Genomic DNA, 27,896 nt, shown 5'->3' on the forward strand with positions numbered 1-27,896 from the left:
GAATACTACTGTCTTTGATATCAAATACTCTACAGTCTAATTAAATTTACTCTAATTCTACATATCTTATGGTGTTTTGATTTTCTAAAATAGCCAACACTTTTAAGCATTTATATAAAATTGTTATAATCCTAAACTTTCTCTTAATAATTCCGGGTTAACCTGGGATTAAGTGAAACCCTACCTTTAAAAAAAATTAAAAACGTGTATTAATTACAATGTGACTTCAATTTATGTTTTTTAGGCAAAAGCAACAAATTACCCACCTGCATGAGAAGATAAGGGATAATGAATTACGAGCACAGCATGCCATGCTAGGACAGTATGTAAATTGTGAAGACTCTTACATGACTAGTTTACAGGTAATACCATATAACATTTTGTAATGTGAAGTTGTTTTGTAAATAATGTATTTTCATAGTTCATTCTTATATGTGTAGTAAAGATGTCCAACTGCTATCTTCTCTCTGTTCAGCTCACATTCCTTTTTCACACACATATATGAGCTACAGTTTCTAGTGTATTCTTCCAAAGTTGATGTCTATGATAAACAAATAAAAAATCACTTTATCCCTATTAATTTACAAACAGTAAGGATATATACATTGTTTGGTACCTTGTATTACTCTTTACCTAGTACAAAATTATCTAATGTACAATAATTATTTCCATATAATTACATAAGTCACTTTCCTTTTACTTGCTTTTATAACAATATGGTTTTCCATTTTATAGAGAAAATTCATTTAACACATCTTGGACTGATCCGAATTTAAGTTATTTGCTATTTGAGGCTATTTTTAAAGAAAGCTGTGAGAAGTAAATATTGTTTCCTCATGTACAAGTATTTTTATAAGTTACTAGAAATGAGGTTTCTGTGCTTAACATAATAGTCTCTGTCCATTCTTTTCCTGCAAATGACAGTCTTATTTTTCTTTAAAGCTGACTAAAATTCCATATATGCCACATTTTGCTTGTTCATCTGTTGATCGACTGACTTCATAGTTTTACTATTGTAACTAGTGCAGCAATAAACATGAATGTGCAAGTATCTCTGTGGTATAATGACTTACAATCTTTCAAGTATATACCTAGAAGTGGTATAGCTGGGTCATATGTTAGTTCTGTTTCTAGGTTTTTTGTGTGTGCAGAACCTCACTATTAATTTCTATAAAGGCTGGTACCAGTTTATATTCCCTCCAGTGTGTTTAATGGTTTCTCTTTCCCTATATCTTTACCAGTATTTGTCTCCTTCATGTTAGCCAAATGATTTCAGTGAGATAAAATTCCAGTGAAGTTTTAATTTGCATTTCCCTGATGCCTAAAGATGTTGAACATTTCCTCAGATATTCAGTGGCCATTTGTGTGTCTTCTTTTGAAAACTGTTCTTTTGCCCATTTATTGATAAGAAGGTGGGGAGGATGGTGTTGGAACTTTCTGAGTTCTTTTTAGATTCTAGATGATAAACAACTGTGAGATACATTGTTGCCAAAGGCTTCCTGCTATTATATTAGCTGTCTCTTCACATTGTTGATTGTTTCCTTTGTTTCCCTAAAAACATTTTAATTTTGTGCCATCTAATTTGTCAATTCTTAAATTATTTCCTGGGCTATTAGAGTCCTTTTACCAAAGTACTTAGTTGCTTAGGGAAGTTTTCTACATGTTTTTCTCTGGCAAATTTTAAAAAGTTACAGGTCTTGGATCTATTTGGAATTGATTTTTTGTTTAGGGTGTAAAGGATAAAGGTCTAGTTTCATTTTTCTGCATATGGATATCAGGTTCTCTTACCACCATTTGCTGAAGAGGCTATCTTTTCTTCAGTGTATATTTTTGGCACTTTTGTCAAAAATTGGGAGGCTATAAATGTGTGTATTTATTTTTGGGTCCTCTATTTCACTGACCTGCATGCTTGTTTTGTGCCAGTACCATGCTGTTTTTGTTACTATGACTGTAGTATCATTTGAGACCAGTTTAGTAATTCCATCACCATTACTCTTGCTGCTTAGGATTACTTTGATTATTTAGAGTGTTTGGTATATTTTTGTTTTTGTTACAGTTTTGTGATGAGTGTTACTGGAATTTTGGTGGAGATTGCATTAAATCTGTAGATCACTTGCACTACTCTAGCATCACAATTTGCCAAACTACTATGGTATGGCTTCCAGTATTCAAATTACTTCTTAATTTCTTCAGTGTGTTTTAAACTTTTCAGTGTACATGCCCCCTTTGAAAGGTTAATTTCTCTCTCCCTGTCTTTTTTTGTTGTTGTTTCTATTTAAATGGGACTTTAAAAAAATCTCTTTTTCAGCAAGTTTATTTTTTTATGTATAGGAAAGGACTGATTTCTGTGTGTTGATTTTGTAGCTTACTATTTTTCTGAAAGTACCTATTAGATATAAGATTTTTCTTTTGTAGAGTATTTAGAATCATGTCATCGGGATAATTTGATATATTTCTTTTCCATTTGCACACCCTTTTGTTTCTTTCACTTGCCTTATTGCTTTAGCTATAACAAGAAGCACTGCATTATAGAAGATATTGTAAGGTTCAGGAGTGACCAAGACCATGGAAAAACACAAGCTGCCAAGACTGACTCTCAAGAGTGGAACAGTCAGCTTGGGGTTAGAGATTGTGGGCTTAATAGGCTCTTCAGTTGGGAGAAGGTGAGGAAGGGAAGGAATTTCTTTGTTGGAGTAGTAAATCTTCTGTGCTGTACATTTTCCATAGGGTAAGACCAGAAGTGACCTGCTGAGAGATAGAGGGGCAGTAAATCTAAACCGGGGGCATAATTAATGGCTGGGCAATTTCTTGAGGAATATGGATGACCCACTATCTCTGTCATCCTCTTGTAACTCCATTTTGTCCTGACCTAACATCCCAGCCTCCTGTTAATGAAACCTTGACTGAGACTGATTATAAATAGCTCAAGAGTAAACTAAAAGTTTGTCATTGCTGAGTTAAGCAAGACTGCATTAGACAGTATGACAGACACAAAGTAATTTTTTAAAAAGTAACTTTTACCATTGAACAATTTTAAGGCCAAATTAAAGAAATATTTACAACTCTTACATGAAGCTTAGACAAACTATATTAACATTGTATACAGTAGATTTTTCAAAGACATGGGGAACTTATTTTTAGTTTTTCTAAGAACAAAAATGACAATAAATCACTTTTTATAAGACTTACATTATAACTTCAGTGATAATCATCTAGCAAAATCAGCTTGAACAAGACAAGAACCATGTTAAAATTATAGAGTTTTAGTCAAGCAACAAGAACCATCTTAAAATCACAGAGTTTTAGAACAACAACAAAAAAAAATAGAATTTTAGTCAGGCATGATGATTCATGCTTATTGATAGCTAAACATCATGGACTTTGTATAAACCAAATTACAGTATTCTGATACTTGGGAAAGTCTGATATTAACAAAAAGTAGAGTTCACATATTTAAGGCACATGAGGCTACGGAGAGTAAACTGTGAACAAAAGATCTTAAGCTGGGTGTGATGGTGCACACCTTTAATCCCAGCACTCAGAGGCAGAGGTAGGAGGATCACTATGAGTTCAAGGATATCCTGAGACTACATAGTGAATTCCAGGTCAGCCTGAGCTAGAGGGAGACCCTACCTCAGAAAACCAAAAAAAAAAAAAAAAGATCTGCTGACAGAATTTAAAATAAACAAAAAAATCTATATTTTGTAGTAACATTTTTGGCTTAAATATGAAGACATGAAAAATTTTATAAGTTTTTAAAGTTCATCAGAGGTAGAATACCTTTATATAATATATATGTTTATGAGGAGATTTAGCTTTTTTAAAAGCTAAATAAGATGTCTATCCAATCTATAAGTCAGTTTTTGAAATTACTTTAGTTATATTTAACATTCCCAGAGAATAGAGGAACTGGATTAAACTGCCATGATCTAATACAAAAGGAGAAAAGTCTCATGAAAAAGAGAGGAGGGAATGAGCATGCCAGGGCCACTTGTCACTGCAAACGATTTCCAAAACAATTTTCAAATTTATGTTCCACTGTGCATATCTGGCTTTGCAAATAAGCACCTTTAGTTGCTGAGTCAAAAAGAAGTATTTTTCGGGCTGGAGAGATGGCTTAGTGGTTAAGCACTTGCCTGTGAAGCCTAAGGACCCCGGTTCGAGGCTCAACTCCCCAGGACCCACATTAGCCAGATGCACAAGGGGTGCACGCATCTGGAGTTCGTTTGCAGTGGCTGGAGGCCCTGGCACGCCCATTCTCTCTCTCTATCTGCCTCTTTCTTTCTTTGTCTGTTGCTCTCAAATATAAAATAAATTTAAAAAAATTTTAAAAAGAAGTATTTTTCATCTCTTCCAAATAAATTTTATAGAATTATTTTTAATTCCAGACATACACAAAATTTTATAACACAATCTATAACTATTAAAACTTTAACCAACTTTATAATTCTGTCAGTGGTGCTTTGGTAAACTTGTTCAGTAATGATGTAAATTAAAGTTAATGCATTTAGACTGATTGTTGGAGGAATTGAGTAATTACATCTTAAATTGCAATATAACTTTGTTTCGATTTTTTTTAACTGTTCACCATGAAATAGTTTTTTAAGTATGTGACAGATTAATACTGTTTAATGTTTCAAATGTGGTCTACTAACCTTATAAAATAGGGAAAAAAAAGACAAAATAGTTCCTCTATGAGATTTTTTTTTTTGAGTCAGGGTTTTAGATGTAATAACCTTAGGAAAGAAATATTAGTGAGTCAGTTTTAACCTAAATTATAGATTTAGTTAAAAGGTTGACAAATGGAGGAACCTAGTTAACTTGATTGGGTGCTCTAAGTTCAGTCTTTCATGACCAATATTATGACCAGATTAACATCAATAAGTTAAAATTAAGTTTACAACATGAATACCATAGCAACCTGCTTACCAGCCAGGGCCATATTTTGTTAGTCTGATGCAAGCCCTAGGCTCATAGTACTTTACAGTAAGTTTAACTCATATCTTCATCTACATACTTTACTCATACCTTCATCTATATACTTTTACCTTACAACCCATATAACCACTCTGTAACAATCTTTTTTCATCAAACATTTAACATCCAACATACAAAGTTTTCTCTCCAGTTTATCTTTTTTATCAGTTCATCTCATAACTACCAACAAAAACTTTTATTGTTCTTACCATAATGCTTTTAATATAGCCATTTTTTTCTCAAAAGTCCTTTTGAAATAACTCTTTTAAAGGAATAGTAGATCAGATTTGATTTACGCTATTTACTCAGAATAAACATATAGATTTTGGAACTTTGTTTTTTTATATAACTTTCTGAAACATGTTTTTTTTTAACATGAAAGCAGATTTAAATAATAGAAATTTTAGGATTTTTTTTTTTTTTTACAAATTTAGTATCAAATACTTTAAAATCTTGAGGCTATTGCCTGTTCATAGTTTAGATTTTTTATAAGCATAAAATAGTTAAAATTTTCTTACAAGAAGTTCCCATAGTGACTTGGCAGAAGTCCCCATAGCAACTTGGCATTCATTCATCATCATGCTGGGGCCAGGATCCCGAGATTCCCTGTGCTTGCAGTTTCCTGGCTCTCCAAGGCAGGGAAGCTAAGAAAGTGCCATTTTTTTTTTAATAAATAAGCTTTTTAATTAATTTTTAATTTATTTGCAAGCAGAGAGCTAGAGAGAAGAGACATAGAATGGGCACACAAGGGCCTGTAGCCACTGCAAATGAACTCCAGATGCATGTGCCCCTTGTGCATCTGGCTTATGTGTGCATCCTGGAGAATCAAACCTGGGTCCTTTGGCTTCGCAGGCAAATGTCTTAACCACTAAGCCATCTCTCCAGCCCCAGAAAGTGCCGGGTTTTTTTTCCCCCCCTAAATTCCAGGGACAGTTCCCTCAGGGCTATAGGCTGCTTTCCAATCCTACCATTTTACAACTCTTTTTTTTTTAAATTTTTTATTTATTTATTTGAGAGTGACAGACACAGAGAGAAAGACAGATAGAGGGAGAGAGAGAGAATGGGCGCGCCAGAGCTTCCAACCTCTGCAAACGAACTCCAGACGCGTGCGCCCCCTTGTGCATCTGGCTAACGTGGGACCTGGGGAACCGAGCCTCGAACTGGGGTCCTTAGGCTTCACAGGCAAGCACTTAACCGCTAAGCCATCTCTCCAGCCCCATTTTACAACTCTTTAAGAGTAGGAGAATCTTGCATTTTTCTATTTCCTTAATTACTTTTAGTGTTCCTTCTTGGGGACATGCAACAGTAACAGTTGATTGTGCTGTGTAGTACAGTGGGCTTGGTGGAAAACATCCAACAATGAAACGGCATTGCTCACAACAGAAATCATTGTGCAACCTTAGGGCTATGAGCCACGTATATATTCATATACACACATTCATTTCAAGTACACTTTTCATATAGACTCTAAGACAACCATTTCCCTTTCACACATTCATTCATTCCTTTATTCAGAGGTTATACATTTCCATTTTAAATTTCTATTTATTTTTTATAACTCTGGAGATTAAAACCAAACCTTATTACCAGGTAGGGTGTCAGGAGAGGCTGAGGGAGCTGGAGGAGCCAGAGGAACTGTTGGGGCGAGGTCCTTTATGGTGTCAGGGTCAAAAGCAGAGAGTGAGAACGAATATGGAGGAGGGTCTAGAAGGACCTGATAAGAAAAGCAGGTAGAACAGACAGAAGGCCAGGCATTCAGAGTGAAAATAGGGTATTTTGGACCATTTGCCTGTATATTGGCAGAAGTATATTTTTTTTAATTTTTTTGTTTATTTTTATTTATTTATTTGACAGTGACAGAGAAAGAGGCAGAGAGAGAGAGAGGAGAGTGGGCACGCCAGGGCCTCCAGCCACTGCAAACGAACTCCAGATGGGAGCGCCCCCTTGTGCATCTGGCTAACGTGGGTCCTGGAAAATCAAGCCTTGAACTGGGTCCTTAAGCTTCACAGGGAAGTGCTTAACCGCTAAGCCATCTCTCCAGCCCGGCAGAAGTTTTTTAAATCAACTGAGAATTTTGAAATCAAAAGTATCATTTTCAGACTATTTGTACTCATTGTCCAGCTTATGGCTGTGGCCAAGCAGAGTTGCAGAAAAAGAGGAGACAGGAAAGGAGCAAAACAAGGGTGAGAGAAAGATAAACCAGAGCTGAAGCTGGGATTACTCAGATACCAGTATGACCCCCCTGGCCCATTAGGGTGAATGGGGCCTGCATCTCCCACATGGGCAGAGGTCGTACAGGTCGCAACTGTTGGCTTTTTAGCCTGTTAGTGGACAAGGAGGGCCACTATGCTCCTGGCGAAAGCAGCTGGCAGTGGAAGATGAATGCTCAGAAGGGGGGGGCGGTGTCCCATGATGGTGCAGCTGAACCAAAAGGTGCCCCGTAGGGTATGGTAGACCAGAGAGCGAGAGACCCAAGGTGTCCAGAGTGCATCTTTCTGGAGACCTGGGCTTGGGGGCCTAGTGGCTGAGGTGTGAAGCCTGGCAGGGCACAGCTTCCACAAGGAGGGGTAAAACCTGAGACAGGCCAACCTGAGATAGAGGGACGCTTACCAAGAAGGAGGGAGGAGAAGGGAAGAAGAGCGAGGCCGAATTGTGGTGGGTATGAGAGACTGTATCAGAGATGGTCCGAGGCCTTCAGAGGGTCAAACGGCAGCTCAGTGAGAAAAGGAGGTATGGCCGTCTAGGAGGGCAATCAGAAGCCTTCCTATTTGAGTCAGGGTACCACATGTAAGGTTCAGGAGTGATCAAGACCACAAGACTACTCGGAGGAAAAGATGAAAGTTTTCATTTGGGAGATAAAACAGGAGCTGCCAGGTCTGACTCTCAAGAGCAGAGCAGACAGCTTGGGGTTACAGATAATGGGCTTGATAGGCTCTTCAGTTGGGGGAAGGTGAGGAAGGGAAGGAATTTCTTTATTGGGGCAGTAAATCTCTGTTCTTTACATTAGCCATAGGGTAAGACCAGAAGTGACCTGGTGAGAGATAGGGGGGCCGTAAATCTAGACCTGGGGCATCCTTAATGGCTGGGTAATTTCTTTTTCTTTTTTTAAATTTTAAGTTTTTATTAACATTTTCCATGATTATAAAAAAATATCCCATGGTAATTCCCTCCCAAATTTCTTAAGGAATGTGGATGACCCACTTCCTTATCTCTTTTGCCCTCCTGCTGTAACTCCATTTTGTCCTGACCTAACAGATACATTTTCAGATTTTCCCCATTTGGTATAATGTCATATGTATCCTTTATTATATATATATTCCTAGTTACCTTTTATTATGAAAGGGATGTTGAACTTTGTCAGGTCTTTTCTATACTTATTGAATAATATATGATTTATGTCCTTTAGTTTATTTGATGTATTACATTTATTGAATTTGCAGTATGTTCAGCCATCCTTGCATCCCTGGTAAAGAATCATCTTGTGATATATTGTCAGTATTCTTCACTTTGGCTTCCAAGTTCTTTACTAAGAATTTTTGGGGGTGTTCATAGAAGATATAGGTCTATAGGGTGGTTTTTTAATGCTTTTATATTGTTGTATTTTTATCTGGTTGTGGTATTAGATTAATACTGTCTTTGTAGAATGAGGGTTGCAGTTTGTTTCTCTCTCTGTTTTATGAAGCAGTTTGGAGAACACTGTTATCAATTCTTCTTTTAAAAAGTGAATGATTCTGGTCTTGAGCTTTTCTTTGTTAGGAAACTTATTACTTCAGTCAGGTTACTTTTTAATGGGTGCATTTACATGATGTATGACCCTTTTTTTTTTCTTTTAAGACAGTATTTCATGTATATGAATCTGGTCTCAAACTTACTATTTAGCCAAAGATGATTTTTGAACTTCCAATCCTCCTGCTTCTACTGAGTGTTTTGAGTACAGTTCTGTACCACCATTCCTGGTTTATGCAGTACTGGGAATTGAATAGGAGCTTTGTGTATGCTGAACAAGCCCTTTACCAACTGAGCTGATGTAATTGTGGTTGGTCATGCAGGTCTAAGAATCTGTCCATGTCTGCTGGATTTTCCTTTCTCATGAAGTATGTTTTCAAAATATTTCCTAATGATCCTTTGGATTTTATTATAATAAGTTGTACATCCTTCCTTTAATCTTTACATTTATTAATTTGTGGTCTCCTTGTTTTTGTTAATTTGTCTAGGGGTTTGTCCATCTTGTTTACTTTTTTCTTTCTCAAAGAACCAAGTCGTTCAGTATGTGCATAGAATTAGGTTACTTTCTGTTTCATTAATTTCTGCTCCAATTATTATTGCCATCTACTACATGTGAGTCTGGACTGATCTTTTCTTAGGACCTTGAGGAACATTATTTGTAATTTACTTAAGATTGTTGGGATATTTTCAAATACTTTATTTATTTATTTATTATTTATGAGAGAGAAACAGAGAATTATTATTATTATTTATTTATATACTTTATTTATTTATGAGAGAGAAACAGAGAATGAGCATGCCAGGGGTATAAGCCCCTGCAGATGAACTCTTGATGCCACCTTGTACATCTGGCTTGTGTGGGTTCTAGGGAATTGAACCTGGGTATTTAGGTTTAGCAGGAAAGTGCCTTAACCGCTAAGCCATTTCTCCAACTGAATTTTTAAAATTTATTTGTATTAGTTATGGACATACTTAGTATGTAAATAACACATGTTGGTACCATCCTTTCTCTCATCCCTGCCCCTTTGCCAAAGGGGCCCTCCTCATTGGGGATGCAGGTCATCCCAGGGGGATTATGGGTTGTGCATTGTGGGGGCAGCAGTTTTATATGGGGGAGAGGCAATGTCTCTGTGTATAATCTGCCAACTTGTGGCTCTAACAATCTTTCTACCACTTCTTCTGCAAAATTCCCTGAGTCAAGTTGGGTATGTTTTAAATCTACTTCAATGATGGGCACTTAGGGGTGTCTGGATCTCTCATTTGGTAGGTGTTACGTGTCCTCAGTGTCTACCTCCTTTCACCCTTGTGCTGATGTCAGGTTCACTGAGAAAGCAGCACTCTTGCTCATTTCCCTAATTCCTCTGTGGTTTCAGCTGAGGCCAGACTGAAGTGCATTACGTTGATTATCTCCTCAGCTCCTGCTTCCATTTAAAAAAGAGAAGCATATTCTCCAACAGATGGTGAAGTCAGCACTGGTTAAATGGGATAACCATTACTAGTTTAGAAAAAAAAATAATGGGTGTAGATGCTTTTATACCCCAAGATTACTGAGAGCTTGTTATTGGAAAGCAAAATCATAAATCTGGATATGATTCTGACTTGTTTCCCACTCCCAAATATTCCCCTGAGTGGATCTGTTAACCATTCCAAGAGCAGTTGGTTACCCAATAGTGTGTCACTATTGCACTTCTGTGAGCCTCACATTAGTTTGTTTGCTTCTGAGTAGCTTAGACCTCCAGTTGCTTGGGCAGATCTTGGCCACTTTCCCCCAGTGTCAAAGGTAGCACCTTCCAGCACTTGATGGGCTGTCTGGGACTGGCTCTCTTCTGGATTTCAGCCAGGTTTCTCCATGTTCTGTGCTGACAGCATATGGTTTCTTTAGCAGTAGTGTGTTACCATTAACCTCTGGTGGGTAATCCAATGCTATGATAGAAGTCTGTCTTGTTTTGGGAGACTTTGTAGGTCTCTGTAGTCAACAGCTCATTGTGGGTGTTAACCCCATCCTAATGCTGGGAGTTATAGGCCAGTGCCAAAGAAAAAGAAAGAAAAAAGAAGAGAGAAACAGGAGAAATTTAAGGTTCAGCTTCATCAATTCAGGTGTTTCCCCCTAAGGTCCTGTTGAGGACTCAACCTTTTAGTCTATCATCCAGGATATAGGTTTCTATGGTAAGTTCAATTTGGATTCAGTTTTGTGACCCACCCTCCACCCTTCCCCTTCCCACAAGCCAGACTCTCCTAACTGTCCAGACCTCCAGATGCCTATCAGGTATGTCAGCAACATGGGCTGATCCAGGTTAGGACCGCAGATGAATGAGGCCATGTGACGATTGTCTTTCTCTGACTGTGTGAGTTCACTGAGGAAGATCTGTTCCAAGTTCAACCATTTTTCTACGAATTTCAATGTGTCATTTTTTTTTCTGCTGGGTAGAATTCCATTGTGTAGATATACCACATCTTTGTTATCCATTCATTTAATGATGTGCACCTGGGTTGATTCCAGTTCTTAGGTATTATGAATTGAGCAGCTATAAACATGGTTGAGCAACTATTTCTGAAGTGAGGCATGGAGCTTTTAGGGTCATGGGTAAATGTCCAGTAAGGGAATAACAGGGTCTGTAGGTAACTCTATATTCATTCTTTTCAGAAGTCACCATATTGATTTCAATATTGGTTGTGCTTTTTTACATTCCCAGCAAGAGTGAATGAGGATTCCTATTTCTCTACATCCTTGCCAACATTTGTTTTCATTTGATTTTTTAATGTTTGCTATCCTTACTGGGGTAAGGTGGAAGCTCATAGTTGTCTTAATTTGCATTTCCCTAATGGTTAGAGATGTTGAACATTTTCTTAAGTGTGTGTTAGCCATTTGTAATTCTTTCTCTGAGAACTCCCTATTTAGTTGTCTGCCCCACTTTGGAACTAGGTGGTTTGATTTATTTTTTTATTTTTTTATTTTATGAGTTCTTTGTAGATTTTAGACATTATGCTTCCATCAGTGGTACAGTTGGCAAAGATTTTCTCCCATTCGGTGGGTAATCTATTGACTCTGCTTATGGTGTGTTTGTCTGTGCAAAAGCTTTTTAACTTCATGAGATACTATTGGATTAATGCTTGTTTCATTTTCTGGGCTACTTGGGTTTTGTTCAGGAAGTCTTTCCTCACTCCTGTATCATGGATAATACCTCCTAGTTTTTCTTCCAGTAGAAAAAGAGTTTCAGGTCTTATATTGAGGTCTTTAATCCATTTCAATTTGATTTTTGTTTATGAAAAGATAAATGAGTCTACTTTCATTTTTCTACACTTGGTCCTCCAATTTGTCCAACACCATTTATTAAAGATGCTATCTTTTCTCCAGTCTTCATTATTGGCACTTTTGTCAAATATCAAGCAGCTATTGTTACTTGACTTAAGTTCTGGGTATTCAGATCTGTTCCAGTCATCTATGTTTTGGTTATTATGCCATTACCATACTTTTTTTTTTTTTACCGTGGCATTGTAATATAGCTTTAGATTGGGTATGGTGATACCTCCTGACTTGTTTTGTTTTGTTTTGTTTTACTGAGGCTATGTATGTTTGGATATCCAAGGCCGGCTACCGTTCCATGTGAATTTTAAGATCATTTTTCAACCTCTATGAAGAATGATGCTGGTATTTTTATTGGTATTGCATTAAATATGTATATTGTTTTTAGTAGAATTGCCATTTTCACAAATTTACATGGGAGGCCTTTTCATCTTCTCAAGTCCTCCTCACTTTCTTTCTTGAGTTTTTTTTTTTTTCAATATTTTCATTATGTAAGTATTTCACATCCTTGGCTAGTGTTATTCCAAGGTATTTAATTTTTTGTTGTTGCTCTTGAAAATGGTACAGCTTCACTGATTTCTTTATCTATATATTTGTCCTTTGCAAATAGACAAGCTACTGATTTTTGTGTATTGACTTTGTATCCTGCCATTTTGCTGAAGGAATCTCTCACCTCTAGAAGTTTTGAGATGGAGATTTTTTTGGTCACTCATATATAGGATCATGTAATTTGCAAATAAGGCTAACTTAATTTCTTTTCCAATTTGAATCCCTATTATTTCTTTCTACTCTCGTATTGCTTGGACTTGTACTTCTAGTACTGTGTTGAAGAGCAGTGGTGAGAGTGGGCACCCCTGTTTTATTCCTGTTCTTTGTAGGAACTCCTAAATGTTTCCCCATGAAGTATTATTTGGGCTTTTAGAACTTTATATATAGGCTTTATTATGTTGAGATATGAACCCTCCATGCCTATTCTTTCCAGTATTTTGATCATGAAGTGGTGTTGTATTTTGTCAAAGGCCTTCTCTGCATCAGTTGAGATGATCTGTGATTCTTATGGTTAAGTTTATTTTTGTGGTGTATTATGTTGACCCATTTCTATATGTTAAACCATCCCTGCCTTCCTGGCATGAAGCCTACTTGATCAAGATGGATAATGCTTTTGATGTATTGTTGAATTTGGTTTGCAAGAATTTTGTTCAGAATCTTTGCATCTAAGTTTATGAAGGATATAGACCTATAGATTTCATTCCTTGTTGCATCTCTGTTTGTTTGTTTTATTTTTTAATTTTTTATTTATTTATTTGAGAGTGACAGACACAGAGAGAAAGACAGATAGAGGGAGAGAGAGAGAATGGGCGTGCCAGAGCTTCCAGCCTCTGCAAATGAACTCTAGACGCGTGCACCCCCTTGTGCATTTGGCTAACGTGGGACCTGGGGAACCGAGCCTCAAACCGGGGTTCTTAGGCTTCACAGGCAAGCGCTTAACCGCTAAGCCATCTCTCCAGCCCTCTGTTTGTTTTTGGTATTAGGGTGATGCTAGCTTTATAAAAGGAGTGGGAGGATTCTCTGGTCTCTGGTTATGTGGAACACTTTGAGAAAAATTTTTTTCAGTTCTTTAGTGAAGATTTGATAGGATTCAGCTGAGAAGCCATCCAATCCTGGACTTTTTTGAGGGGGGCAGGTTTTGATTACCTTTTCAATCTCCATGGTTGTAATAAGTTTGTTTAGGAGATTAATCTGCTCTGAGTTTAGTTTTGGTAGGTTGTATGTGTGTAGGAATTCACCCAGTTTTTCCAGATTATTCAGTTTTGTGGAGTAGATGTTTTAGAAGTGTGCGCTGATGATTCTTCTGATTTCATTGATGTCTGTTGTGATCTCCTCATTTCTGATCTTGTTATTTGAGACGTCTTTCTTTTTTGCTTGATCAAATTTGCCAAGGGTTTTTCAATCTTGTTTATTTTTTCAAAGAACCAACTCTTCATTTCATTGTTTTTTTTAAATTGTTTTCTTAGTTTCTAATTCATTAATTTCTGCTCTAATCTTGATTATTTCTTTCCGTCTGGAGCTCTTTGGGTTAGATTCTTGTTTTTCCAGTGCTTTCATATGGACAGTCAGGTTATTAATTTGGGATCTCTCTGTCTTTGCAATGAAGGCATTTAGGGCTATGAATTTTCCCCTGAGGACCGCCTTCATTATGTCCCATAAGTTGTGGTACATTGTATTTTCATTATCATTAAATTCTATGAATTTTACAATTTCATTTGTGATTTCTTCCCCAACCCATTCATTGTTTAAAAGTGTGGTATTTAGTCTCCAGGAGCTGGTGGAATTCTTTATGTGTCTCTTATTGTTGATTTCTAACTTTAAAGCATTGTGTTCTGACATGATGCAGGAAGTTACTTCACTTTTCCTGATTTTCAGGAGGCACACTTTATGGCCTAATATATGGTCTGTTATGGAGAAGGTTCTGGGAGCTGCTGAGGAGAATGTGGATTCTGTAGAGTTGGGATGAAAAGTTATATAGATTTATGGTTGTGATATTCTCATGTTGGGTCATTCCTTTGATGAGTAAGAAGTGGCCTTCTCTGTCCTTTTTGATTACTTTTGGTTTGAAATCTATTCTGTCATGTATTAATATAGCAATACCTGCTTGCTTTTAATTCCATATTCTTGTTCTAATCTTTTACCCTGAGGAGGTATCTGTCTTTGGTATTGAGTTGGGTTTCTTGAAGACAGCAGATAGAAGGGTCTAGGTTTTTGATCCATCCCAATAACCTCTCTCTTTTGATGGGTGAGTTAAGTCCATTAAATTTAAGGTTATTATTGTGAGGTTTTAATTAATCCCTGCCATGATGAGGTGTTTTATGGGGTTTGTTACCCTCTTGTGTTTTGTACTATTTTTGAACCTAGTCTGTTTTGGTTATTGTGATCTTGTTGGCTGTTGAGCTTAGTGGTTTGACTGTTCTATGTGGAGTATTCCCTCAGGTATTCTCTGCAGGTTTGTTTGGCTTTGTGTTCATATAACCATAGAATTGACTTTTTTTCATTTTTCTTTAGGCATCTATTATAAGGGATACTTTTGCTGTGTAAAGTAGCTTGGGTTGAAAGCTATAGTTTTGTAGATTTTGAAGTGTTCTGTTCCAGGGCCTTCTGGTTTTCAGTGTTTCCATTAAGAAATCTGACATTATTCTGTTAGGATTGCCTTTGTATGTTGGGAATTGTTTCTGTCTTGCTGCTTTTAACACCATTCTTTTGTTAAGAGTTTTTACTATGATGTGTCTTGGAGAGTTTCTTCTTTGTTCCTGTCTGTTGGGTGTTCTGTGGGTGGTGTTCTTGCATCTGGATGGGCCTTTCTTTTGAGAGAATTGGAAAATTTTCTTCAATAATTTTGTTGAATATTTTCTCTATGCCTCTGGCCTGGATTTCCTCTCTTTCTGGTATACCATGATCTGGATATTTGGTCATTTTAGGGTATCCCACAGTTCTCTTATTTGCTGTTCACCTGATTTTTTTAACTTAACAAAGTTTTTGGCTTCCTGATCAAATTCTTCTGTCTTGTCTTCCAGGTCAGAGGTTCTGTCTTCCACATGAGTAACTCTGTTGGTGAGTGGTTTTAGAGAGGTTTTTTATAATTTCTACTTGATTTTTGTTTTTTGTTGTTATTTTACATCATGTCCATATGATTTCAATATAAATTCTGACTTTTTTGGTGCTTTCTGGAGTTCATTCTTGCATTTGATCAAATCTTCATTGAGCTTCATCAACTGTTTGTTTTTTGTTTTTTGGTTTTTGGTTTTTTTCCATTTCTTGACTCAACTTCAATTTTTTGGTATCTCTTTGGAGGGTTCGAATGTTTTCTTCCATTAAGTTAAGCATGCTGTCAAAACCTGAATGCTCTAGGAAACAATTTTGTTCAATTTCTCTAATATGATTGTTGGTTCTTTGATGGTTTGCTTCCAGTTCAGCAAATTTTTTTTTTTTTGATCAGGGTCTCATTGGTTGCTGTGTTTTCATTTTGGGAATGAATTTCTGTTGGTTTTTATATGATTTAATTGGAAGCTTCCATTGTAGAACTATACATTCTTGGTGGAGAGCCCTCAGTTTTCTGACTTTCATTGGCTTTTTTGCATTATTTTCTACCCATTTTGGGAAGGCTCTTTATTTTGCTGAGGAGAAAGCATGGTTTTATCCTTTGGCTAGTGAACCTCTGATTCAGGTGAACAGAAATGTTGGTACCCAGTGGTCACTCAGAATACTAGAGCTAAAGACCTGATTCCACAGCTCACTGAGGGAGCAGCCCTCCCAAGCAAGGCACAATGGGACCTACCAGGACCAGGGTACTGGGAGGAGCTAGGAGACAGGAGTCTGGCCTACTCACCCCAAGGCTTGAGCCTGCCACACACCATCCTTGCAGGGAACCCAGACCTGGGGCTGGGAGGAGCCTGAAGACAGGGGTCTGGCCTACTCACTCCACATGGCCATACCCACCTGCCCATACACTGCCCATGCTGGGAACCCAGACCTGGGATCTGGGAAGAGTTTAGAAGGTCTGGCTTACTCACTCCACAGTGCCATACCTGCCCATACACTGTCCTCTGAGCAGGAAATGGGCCCTCTCCCCATATGAGTCTTGGCACATTAGTAATTACATGTATCTACTATTTGGTACCATATAGCTTGTAATTGCATATATCTACTATTTAGTACCATGTAGCAAAATAGTATTACATACCTTGGACATATCCACCATCTTAGCATCATGCTACTTATTTCTGACAACTAATGAACTTTTTAATGTCCCCGTAGCTTTGTCTCTCCCAGAATGTTACATAATTGAAAGCTTACAGTAATACTCTTCAACTTCACTGAATACTATATATTTAAGGTTCATAATCCTCTTTTTTAAAATTTTTATTAGCATTTTCCATGATTATAAAAAAAAAAAACGTGTTAATTCCCCCCCCCCACTTTCTCCTTTGCTCTTTTCATGGCTTAATAGTTATTTCCTTTTCAGTCTTGAATAATATTTTACTGTCTGTTCTGTATCATTGCTTATTCATTCACCTATTGCATGACATCTTGTTTCCAAGTTTTAGAAATTATGAATAAATGCTAGTGATTACGAACAATCATAGATGTGCTTCTTCCTATTTTTTTTAATATTTTGTTTGTTTATTTGAAAGAGGCAGATAGACAGTGGGTTACCAGGACGTGTAGCCACTGCAAATAAACTCCAGACCCATCTGTCACCTTGTCTATCTGGCTTATGTGGGTCCTGGGGAATCGAACCTCGGTCCTTAGGCTTTGTAGGCAAACACCTTAACTGCCGAGCCATCTCTACAGACCTTTATTCCTATTCTCAATACAACATAGTCACTTTTTTTTGTTGGTTTTTCAAGGTAGGGTCTCACTCTGGCTCAGGCTGACCTGGAATTCACTATGTAGTCTCAGGGTGGCCTCGAACTCACGGCGATCCTCCCACCTCTGCCTCCCGAGTGCTGGGATTAAAGGCGTGCGCCACTACGCCCGGCTCAACATAGTCACTTTTGATACTAGCAATCAGTTTTGATGATTCTCCAGTGGACAACATTTCGGTATCTGTCCTAACAATTTTGTTCTGATGCTATGTGGGCAAAAGGGCAGAATTTCATTTTTGTTTGCAAGCATGCCATCAGGAGGAACTTCTACATGCTCAGCTATCTGGAACATGTCAGGTGTATACAGCAACTCCATTATGTAGGCATAATTTGTTATTAAATCATGAGACAATCAATCCCTCTCCCTTCCTACATGCTGGCTGTTGGGATAGTGAAAATTCCAATCTTCTAATCATGTCTTGTCTTTCTAGTGACAAAACCTCATACTGAAGATATCTAAGGTCAGTAGCCACAGTTATCTCATCATAAAAGACAATCTTTTTTATCACTGAAGATACTCTAAAGACTTTAGGAATTGAGGGTGAACACAAAATATAAATGTTATAAGATTATAGCTACTGCAATCATCTGTAAAGGTTTTTATATTATCATAATGAATAAATACTATGGGAAAAATTTCTGGCTCATTTGATTAAAGTGTGTGTAGTTTGAGTATATTCAATTTTGTAAGAAATGCTGGACTCATCATAATGATGGTTCTGCATGTGTTCCCACCAGCAATGAGTGAAAGCCCCATTGCTTCCTATCCTCACCATTATGTCGGTATTTCTGATTTGGTTGGACCATTCTAATAATTGCATAGCTTTACATGATTCCCACTTTAGTAAGTGTTTCTCTAGTGAACACTTCTTTTATATGCTTATTTGACATTTTATAGTTTAATTAATAGAGGTATGTGGTCAGATTTTTTTCACCCATTTTTTAATTTTTTTCTCAATTTTTATTAACATTTTCCATGATTATAAAAAGTATCCCATGGTAATGCCCCCCCCCCTGCTTTCCCCTTTGAAATTCCATTCTCCATCATATCCCCTCCTCATCTCAATCAGTCTGTCTTTTATTTTGATGTCATGATCTTTTCTTCCTCTTATGATGGTCTTGTATAGGTAGTTTCAGGCACTATAAGGTCATGGGTATCCAGGCCATTTTATGTCTGGAGGGAGCCCGTTGTACGGAGTCCTACCCTTCCTTTGGCTCTTATATTCTTTCCGCCACCTCTTCCGCATTAGACCCTGAGCCTTGGAAGGTGTGATCGAGATGTTTCTCAGTACTCCAGTCACTTCTTTCCAGCACTGTGATAACTTTCTGTGTCATCCCAAAGTCACTGCCATCTGAAAAGAAAAGATTCTCTACCCAAAGTGAGAGTAGCATTAATATAAGGGTATAAATATTAAGAGAAGTGCTTACTGGGCAGTTTGATAAGCATACTGTATACATTTTTCCAGACATCAGCAGATGTTACACTCCTAGGGCTCATGACTACCCCTGTTTTAAGTTTTCAGTATCAGGGATGTGTTTCCCCCCCATGGAGCAGGCCTCCAGTCCAATTGGAGGGCAGTTGGTTTCCACCATGACAAACGTGCCACTATTGTACCCGTTGGCTCATTTGGGCTGGCTGGCCAATTATAAGGCTTGCAGTGTCCGCTGTTGAGTATCTTCACTGGTGGTATGTCTTTCTCCCATTGAACCATATGTAGAATGGCTTCATCCAGCTGTCTGTCAGCTGTCACCCATTTTTTAATTGAGTTGTTTTTCATTAAACTTAAGATACATACAGACACACTCATATGCACACACAAACTTTTTAGATGCCATGGGTTCTTGAAGCTGCAAATGAACACTAGATGATTGTGCCAGTTTTGTGTCTGGCTTATGGGTGACTTGGGATTGAATCCAGGGCAACAGTCTTTGCAAGCAAGCACCTTTAACTAGAGCCATCTTCCCAGCCCTAGTTCTTTATACATTTTAGGTAGCAGCTTTAAAAAATAAGATGTATCTTTTGACTCTACTTACATGAGCCAGTTTTTATGCTTTCTATCCTATTTCTTCACTGAGCTCACTGATGAGTCCTAAGAGGTTTTGGTAGATGGTTAAATTTAGGTCTTCTTGTATACATACACATACACTGGTATAAAGTTCCCTCTTAAGTATCACTTTATTTGGCCCTCTCCAGTGTTGAGTTATAGTTTCACTTTAATTTAGTTTTCTTTCAAAATTTCCAGTGAGTGTTCTTTTTCAATCCACCTATTACTTAGCACTGTAAGTGTATGTAAGTATTTTGGATTTCATCTTTTTTCTGGTTTTGATTTCTATTTTAATTTAGCTGTTAACTGAGTAGGCATGAGATGATTATTTTGTCTTTTAAAGTTGTTGAGATGTGATTTATGAATCAGAGTGTTCTTTTTTTTTCCTTTGGAAAATGTTTCAAGGGAACTTGGGAAGAATGTGTGATGCTGGTAAGAGATGGGTCCCAGAAGTCAGTTATTTTTAAGAACAGAATGCTTTGTCTTATTTCAAATTTACTCCTTGTAATTTTAATTCCAGTAGTTCCCTGCAAAAACAAGAGATTTCCCTCTGGTTGTTACTGAGTACCATGTAGAATTCCTAGGTATAAAACTTAAGAGCCAGGCATGGTGATGCACGCCTTTAATCCCAGCACTTGGAGGCAGAGGTAAGAGGATTGCTGTGAGTTTTGAGGCCACCCTGAGTCTATGCAGTTAAATCCAGGTCAGCCTGAGACAGAGTGAGACCCTACCTCGAAAAAAAAAAAAAAACTTAAGATATGCTAGGCGTGGTGGCACATGCCTTTAATTCCAGCACTCGGGAGACAGAGGTAGGAGGATTACCATGAGTTTGAGGCCATCCTGAGACTACATAGTTAATTCCAGGCCAGCCTGGACCAGAGTGAGACCCTACCTGGAAAAAACACACCCAAAAAATATTAAGATAAATGTGTGGTCCCTTTGAAAATTTTAATTCTCAGATCAGATCTGCCTGCTTTGAGTCTCCTTCATTTCATCAGTTACGATTCAGGGGTGTGTGTGTGTATGTGTTTCTGGTGCCCATCATTTCTGCCTGTGAATGTCCCAGGCATGTCCAACTCTGACATTGCAACATGGTGTTGTCACCTTCAAAGGTCATGCTCAAGAACTGTAGTCAAGTTACAAAAACAAACAAAAAAATCCCATGATATTTTAAGTGAATTTACAGTTATGTGTTAGTCCTCATTCATGGCTCTCCTAGGCCACTTGAAGCTCACTGGCAATGGGTTAGACATGCAGCATGCAGTAGATGGTCTCAGCATATTCTGTCTTTGACTTTATTTAATGTTCTTTTCAGGATGCCTTTCTTCCTTTTCCATTCTTGGCAAAATCCACCTATTGTTCAATATTTATCTCAAAAGTCACTACCTCAATAAAGCCCTATTCCCCTATTCTCTTGGTGTCTTCACTTATCCCCCTCTCCAATACTTTATACTTCTTGTGACCTATATTTATCTACCTATTTTCTCTATATGTCTAATATAGGAAACAACTTTATATACAATACGTGTGTGTGTGTGTGTGTGTGTGTGTGTGTGTGTGTGTGTATCTTTTATGTCAAATTAAAATTTGAGTTTATAAAGGTTGGTGCCTGTCATTTTGCCATATTCTGCACATGATAAATGCTATTTATATATCAAACTGAATATCCACCTTTGACAGAGTTTAGTTCTTCAAGGCCTATGACAAGTTTCCTTCTAATATACACCTTCCCACACCTACAACTCTTACAACTTAGCATTTTAGAGTTCATTGTGGTTTTTTTTGGAGGGGGAATCTTTTTTTTTTCCTGTGATACTTTAATTAAACCAGTAAGACCTTATTTTATTAAGCTTTACAATCCTTACCTTCTAACATAATGTACTTGTAAATATTTTTAAATAATGGCAAAATATCTGGGCTATGGAGATACCTCAGTCAGTCAAGTGCTTACCTTACAAGTATGAGGACCTGTGTTCAACCCTCAGAACCCGTGTTTAAAAAAAGGTCAGGTGTTGTGGCTAGAGGGATTACTTAGTGATTAAGGCAATTATCTGCAAAGCCTAACAACCTAGGTTCAGTTCCCCACTATCCAAATAAAGCCAGATGCACCAAGTAGCACATGCATCTGGAATTCATTTGCAGTGCCTAGAGGCCTTGGCGTGCCCATTCTTCCTCCCCCCACCCATCCCTCATCTCTATTTGCATGCGAATAAAATACTTAAAAAATAAAATCAGGTGTAGTCCCAGTGCTGTAGAGGTAGAGACAGGAAGATCATCTAGGCTTGCTGAACACCCAAGTCTATCTAACTTAAAGAATTCTAGTCAATGAGAGACCCTATCTCAAAAAAGCTGGGCAATTGCTAAGAAAGGATACTCATGGTTGTCCTGTGGTCTCCGTGTGTATGTGTGTGTGCTCACCCACACACACAGCCAAACTTCTTTTTTCGGAATACTTTGGTTTTGATTTGTCTAAAAGAATGTGTATTTAGGGGACTTCCAGTCAAGATGGTGTCCACCTAACCGTGTCGCTCCTCCCAGGGAAGAAAAGGCAAGACATTCAGGGTTCACTGCGTCTTTTAGGAGAGAGAAATCTCTAATAGATTGCCAGTGGGAGGGTGCAGAGGGGGAAAAATAAGGGGAATCATCTGATTCCCTTGCTCTCAGGTAGCCCACCAGTTCCCCAATCAACCCAAGCAGCCGCCCTAGCCGTAGTCCCAGCCTCAGGATACTCCTGCACTTACTGCAGGAAAGTGAACCCAGGCCAGCATAGTTCCACTTGCCTCACTATGCAGGTGCAATTGCCCTGCTACCCCCGCCCACGCATGACCTCCAGCCAGCTCCGCCTGCTGGCACACACAAGTGAGCTTAGGCTTGATCTGTCCATTTGTCCACTGCGCACATGCCACCCATCCACCCTTGCGAGCTCAGCCTGATGTGCCCATCTGCCTGCTTACCACTCTGGCCGCCTATATAAGCATGAGCTCAGGCCCATTCCACCTGCCCACTCACAAGCTCAGATGCACTCTGCCCATCTGCCCACACCAGCTCAGGCCCAATCCCCTGTCTGCCACACCAGCCGCTTACCTGCCCATCTGCCACAGCATGCAAGCTTAGGTGGCCTGCCCACACATGAGCACAGGTCTGTTCCATCTGCCCACACGCAAGCCACATCCCAGCGCAGGCTGATCCACCCACCCACACTTGATCTCAGGTCAGTTCCCCCAAGAGGCACCACTTCCCCCAACCATGGAGACCACAGTCCTACTCTCCCTGCCCATACACTGTGATGGGCAGACCACAGCGCAAAAAAATAACGTGAAAAATCATATGCAAATAAATCCAGTAAGATCACCCAGACCTACAATGAATGCCTCTAATCAAAACATAGAAGAGACAGCAGAATCTGAACACCAAAATGAAGCTATGAGCAATGCAACTCTGACCAAGCTACTGGTAGAAATTGCAGAAAAACAACAAAGGATGGATAATTGTGTGGATGCTGCCATCACTAGACTAGACCTAATGGATAAGAAAATGGAAGGAGTTCAAAGACAGTTAAGAGATATGAAGGAGAGTGAAAAAAAAGAGAACCTCAAAAATCAGCTGGTGATGTTACATGAAGACATAAAGAAATGCGAGGATGAATTCCAAGAAGCATCAAGAAAATCAGAACATGATGTGAAAAGGGAACTTGACAGAGGAATGGAAACTACACATAGAAAAGTAGTAGAAAATGCAAACTTATTGAAGAAGCCCAAAACTCTTTAGAAGCTCTCAAGAAGAGTCGGTCATGTGGAGGATAGAAACTCAGATCTAGAAGATAAGACAGAAAAAACAGAGTTCAAAAGTTTCACTAAGTTCAAAAAATAAGACAGGAGAAAGAAGTAAAGGGACACAACTTGGAAAGGAAGAAGTTAAGTTAGCTCCATTTGCAGACGACATGATTCTATACATAAGAGACCCGAGAGACTCCATCCCAAAACTCTTAAAGGTGATTAACTCCTTTAGCAAAGTAGCAGGATACAAAATCAGTGCACAAAAATCAGTTGCCTTTCTGGATGCAAATGACAAAGATACAGAGAAAGAAATAAAAGACATTGTCCCATTTTCAATAGCAACAAAAAAATAAAATACCTATACAACGAAAACATAAAAACACTCAAAAAAAAATTGAGGACTTGAGAAAATGGAAAGACCTCCCATGCTCCAGGATAGGCAGAATTAACATTGTTAAGATGGCAATCCTACCAAAGGCAATATACAGATTTAAAGCAATTTCAATTTAAATCCCAACATTATTCGTCACAAAGATAGAAAAAATGATCTCAAAATTCATATGGAAAGGCAGAAGGCGTCGGATATCCAAGCATATCCTAAACAAAAGAAACACCTCTGGAGGCATCACCATACCTGATCTAAAGTTATATTACAAGGCTATAGAAATGAAAATAGCATGGAATATAGACCAACGGAATAAAATCTAGGACCTGGACTTTGGGTCAACCAACTATAGCTACTTGATATTTGACAAAGGCCCTAACAATATAGGCTAGGGGAAAAAAAAACAACACAGCATCTTCAAACATGGTGCTGGAAAAACTGGATAACCATAAGCAGGAAATTGAAACTTGATCCACACATCTCGCCATGCACAACACTCAATTCCAAATGGATCAAAGACCTCAACATAAGACCAGAAACTCAACTACTACTGCAGGAAAATATAGGAGGAACTTTCCATGACATAGGAATGGAAAAAGACTTCCTGAACAAAACCCCGGTAGCACAGGATGTTAAATAATCATTCAACCAATGGGATCACATGAAGCTAGAGAGTTGCTTCACAGACAGACATACAATAAACAGAGCCAATAGATTGCCCACAGAATGGGAGAAAATATTTGCTGAATATCCAACTTACAGAGGCCTAATGTCTAGAATCTACAAAGAACTCAAAAACCTAAACAATAAAAAGTCAAACAACCCACTCACAAAATGGGGCTAAGAACTGGACAGGCAGTTCACATAGAAGAAATGCAAATGGCAAACACATACTTAAGAAAATGTTCATCATCCCTAATCATCAAGGAAAAGCAAATTAAAACAACCATGAGATTCCACCTTACTCCAGTAACAATAGCAAACATTTAAAAATCAAATGAAAATAAATGCTGGGGAGGATATGGAGAAATAGGAACCCTCATCCACTGCTGGTGGGAATGTAAGATGATACAACCACTTTGGAAAGCAATATGGAGGTTCCTAAAAATGCTGACTATAGAGTTACCAACAGACCTAGTTATTCCCTTACTGGCCATGTACCCTAAAACCTCCAAGCCTCAGTCCAGAGAGATTTGCTCAACCATGTTTATAGCGGCTCAATTCGTAATAGCTAAGAATTGGAATCAACTCAGATATCCATCACTCGACAAATGGATAACTAAGATGTGGTATATCTACATGATGGAATTTTACACAATAGTAAGAAAAAAAGACACAATGAAATTTGAAGAAAAATGGTTGAACCTGGAACCATATCATTCTCAGTGAACTTACCCAGTCACAGAAAGATTATTGCAACATAGTCTCACTCATCTACAGCACCTAACCTGAATCTACCCAAGATGCCAACATACCCAGCAAACATTTCGAGGACCGGACAGTAGGGTGGGTCGGGCGAGAGGGAGGGCAAAGGTGGGTTGGGGGATACAAATGTGGACCCAAATGGCAATGGTACCATAAAATTCTACATCTTAAAAGGCAGACCAAATGGTTGAACCTTCACCAGGCCCTTAGATGGAACACCTGAGTCACAAGGCACTGGAGAGGGTACAATGAAGATTGACCTTAATCTTCTCTTGCCCCCCCCCTTCCTCTCTCTTCTCTCTAACTCTTTTATATTACTTATCTTTTTCATCCTTCTCTTCATGGCCACTGACACGTCACTCCCAGTACTAGCAGGTGGCTATCATCCACAATGAGCTTTTGATCAGAGAGATCTACAAGGTTTTCTAAAAGAATAACAAAATTTTGTCAGAGTACTTGATGACCCACCAAAGGTTAGTTCACCCTACTGATGAAGACACCATATGCGATTGACATGTAGCATGGAGTCACATGGCTGGAAGCTGGAAGAGAATCAGTTCCCAGACAACGTGTTTTAGTGCCACAAGGTGCTACATGGTCAGCTGGGAGAAAATGACTATTATCTGTCCAAGCAACTCATGATATAACCTACTAATTAGCAGCAAATAACCTGTCATGATGCTCACACAAGTGCAATAGCAGCACACAGCCATGGTAGGAAACCAACTGCTCTTGATTTGCTGCTCAGTGGAATGGAACCCATAGCTGGAGCTGGGAAACAAGTCAGAGCCAGATCCAAAAATGAGCCCACTCTCCATTATCAAGCTACCACCAATCATGGGCTACAAGAGGGCCTACACCTATTAAATTTTCTCTAAAAAAATAATGGTTATCCCATTTATCTCGTGTTAACTTACTGTCCATTGGAGAATCCGCTTCTCTTTTTCAGATAAACACAGATCCTAAGGAGAAAACCACCCCATCATACCTCAAAAGGGCCCCAGCTAAAACTAGGAATTATTGGAAGAACAAGCAAGGATGCTGTTTTCTTGGTGAACCAGGTACCAGCACGAGGGTGAAGGAGTTTGACACAGAGAACAATCAACTCTTACCAAATCAGATATCCAGAAACACAGAGGCTCCCAAGACCTCATCACTGACGCAGACCTAAAATGAACCCAACATGGCTAAGGGAAATTTGTGGAAGAGGGGGCAGAAAGAATGCCAAGCCACATCTTGGGTCATGATACAGAGGCATTTCCTCCTACCCATAACTGAGGGCTAACCCCACAATGCATGACCCATATACCTCAACAAGGAGGGTCCAGGGTGAGGGAGGAGGCTAACAATGGTACCAACTTGACTGTATTCACTGAGTAAATAACTAATTTTTAAAAATAGAACAAAATAAAATAAAATAATTTGAACCAAAAAAGAATGTGTATTCACTGCCTACACCTTCCAGATTTTAACTCTGTAGAAGAAAAAGGGAAGGTAATCATCTCTCTGGAGCCTTTGAAAGAATTTTCATAAAAATCTTTCTCATAGAAGTAACAGTATTTTTTCATTATATGATTATGTATATTAATAAAGCATCTATTTGTGTCAGTCACTATTTAAAATAATAAAAATCCCTAATCTCACCTTTAGTTAGAGAAGCATTCTGTTAATTCCTATGGAATTTTTAGCTGGAGATGATCACTTGTAAAACAGCTTTCTTAGGTGTTTTTGTTGTTACTGTTTTATGGGAGGGGGTGGATAGAGAGATTGAGTTGTTGAGCTCTGGTCTTGCAATGTAGCCCAGGTTGTCTTCAACTTCACAGTCTTCCTTGCTTAGGGATTATAGGTGCATACCATGATTCCTGATTTTTCATTAGTTTTTATTTACTTTGTTAATACTTTTACTTCTATAGGATGAGTTAGTTTACAATTTCTAAATATTCTTTAAAACCAATTTGTAGCTGCCTTTCTTGGGCTTCTGTGTGCTAAGAGCTTACATACTATAATTCCTCAAAAAGCATTGCCAAGTGACTGTATTATTTCTGCCTTATAGATGAACAAATAAAAACTTATTGATGGTAACTTATTTTGATCATGGTGTCTGTCTAGGCAGCTGGGGACTGGAGTCCAACAACACTTGTCTATTGCTAACATAGATGTACATATGTATTCCTTGAACTGTAATCCATTTTCATGTTGTCTTCATTTTTTCAAGACAGTAAACTTAACTATCTATTTGCTATTTTTTTCTTTCCCAATAGCCACAATATGACCACACTTCAGTCCAGACACCATTTTCAGAGCAGTTACTGTCCCAACCTCAGCACGAGGAGCTTGAGCAGAAACTTGCTTCCACTGAGAAAGAGGTTTTGCAGCTCAATGAGTTTCTCAAGCAAAGAATAAACCAGTTTGGTGAAGAAAAAAAGAAACTGGAGGAAAAGGTAAATATTTTTCATAAGGTTATAGTGGATCAACAATATTTCTTCAACAAAATATATTTGGCTTTTACCCTGAGAGAGGTTACATATTCATATTAAAATGATGAGTATTATATGTAACAACTGAGAAATCCTGTGCTGTTTGCAAAAACATAAATATTTTCTTGGGGAATAAATGGAGCCTTATATCAACCCAACTAGTAGCAAAACTTTTTAAAGTTCGTTTTCTGTACAGTTGATCTTTTTCCTTATTGAGCCTGTCATTCTGTTTCTTTGTCTCATTGAGCATGAAGTATTGGAAAATAAGGTGGAGTTGGTTGGTCCTTGTATCATAAGGACACTGCCTCATTAAGTTGACCTGTAACTAAAATCCAAATACATGCTACACGATGTACATAAC

The 27,896-nt window shown here is 38.2% G+C and overlaps 1 protein-coding gene across 2 annotated transcripts in view; it reads left to right on the plus strand.

Moving 5' to 3' along the window:
- Cep85l (centrosomal protein 85 like) overlaps positions 1-27,896 on the plus strand; it is a 215,618-nt gene that overhangs the window by 156,471 nt on the left and 31,251 nt on the right. For both annotated transcript variants that reach the window (XM_045159149.1, XM_045159150.1), the window contains 2 exons: positions 245-362; positions 27,320-27,499. In XM_045159149.1, the coding sequence (XP_045015084.1) occupies positions 245-362; positions 27,320-27,499 (298 nt within the window). The remainder of the gene's footprint in view (positions 1-244; positions 363-27,319; positions 27,500-27,896) is intronic.

Source organism: Jaculus jaculus, chromosome 9 (assembly GCF_020740685.1).
Source record: "Jaculus jaculus isolate mJacJac1 chromosome 9, mJacJac1.mat.Y.cur, whole genome shotgun sequence".
Classification (NCBI taxonomy): Eukaryota; Metazoa; Chordata; class Mammalia; order Rodentia; family Dipodidae; genus Jaculus; species Jaculus jaculus.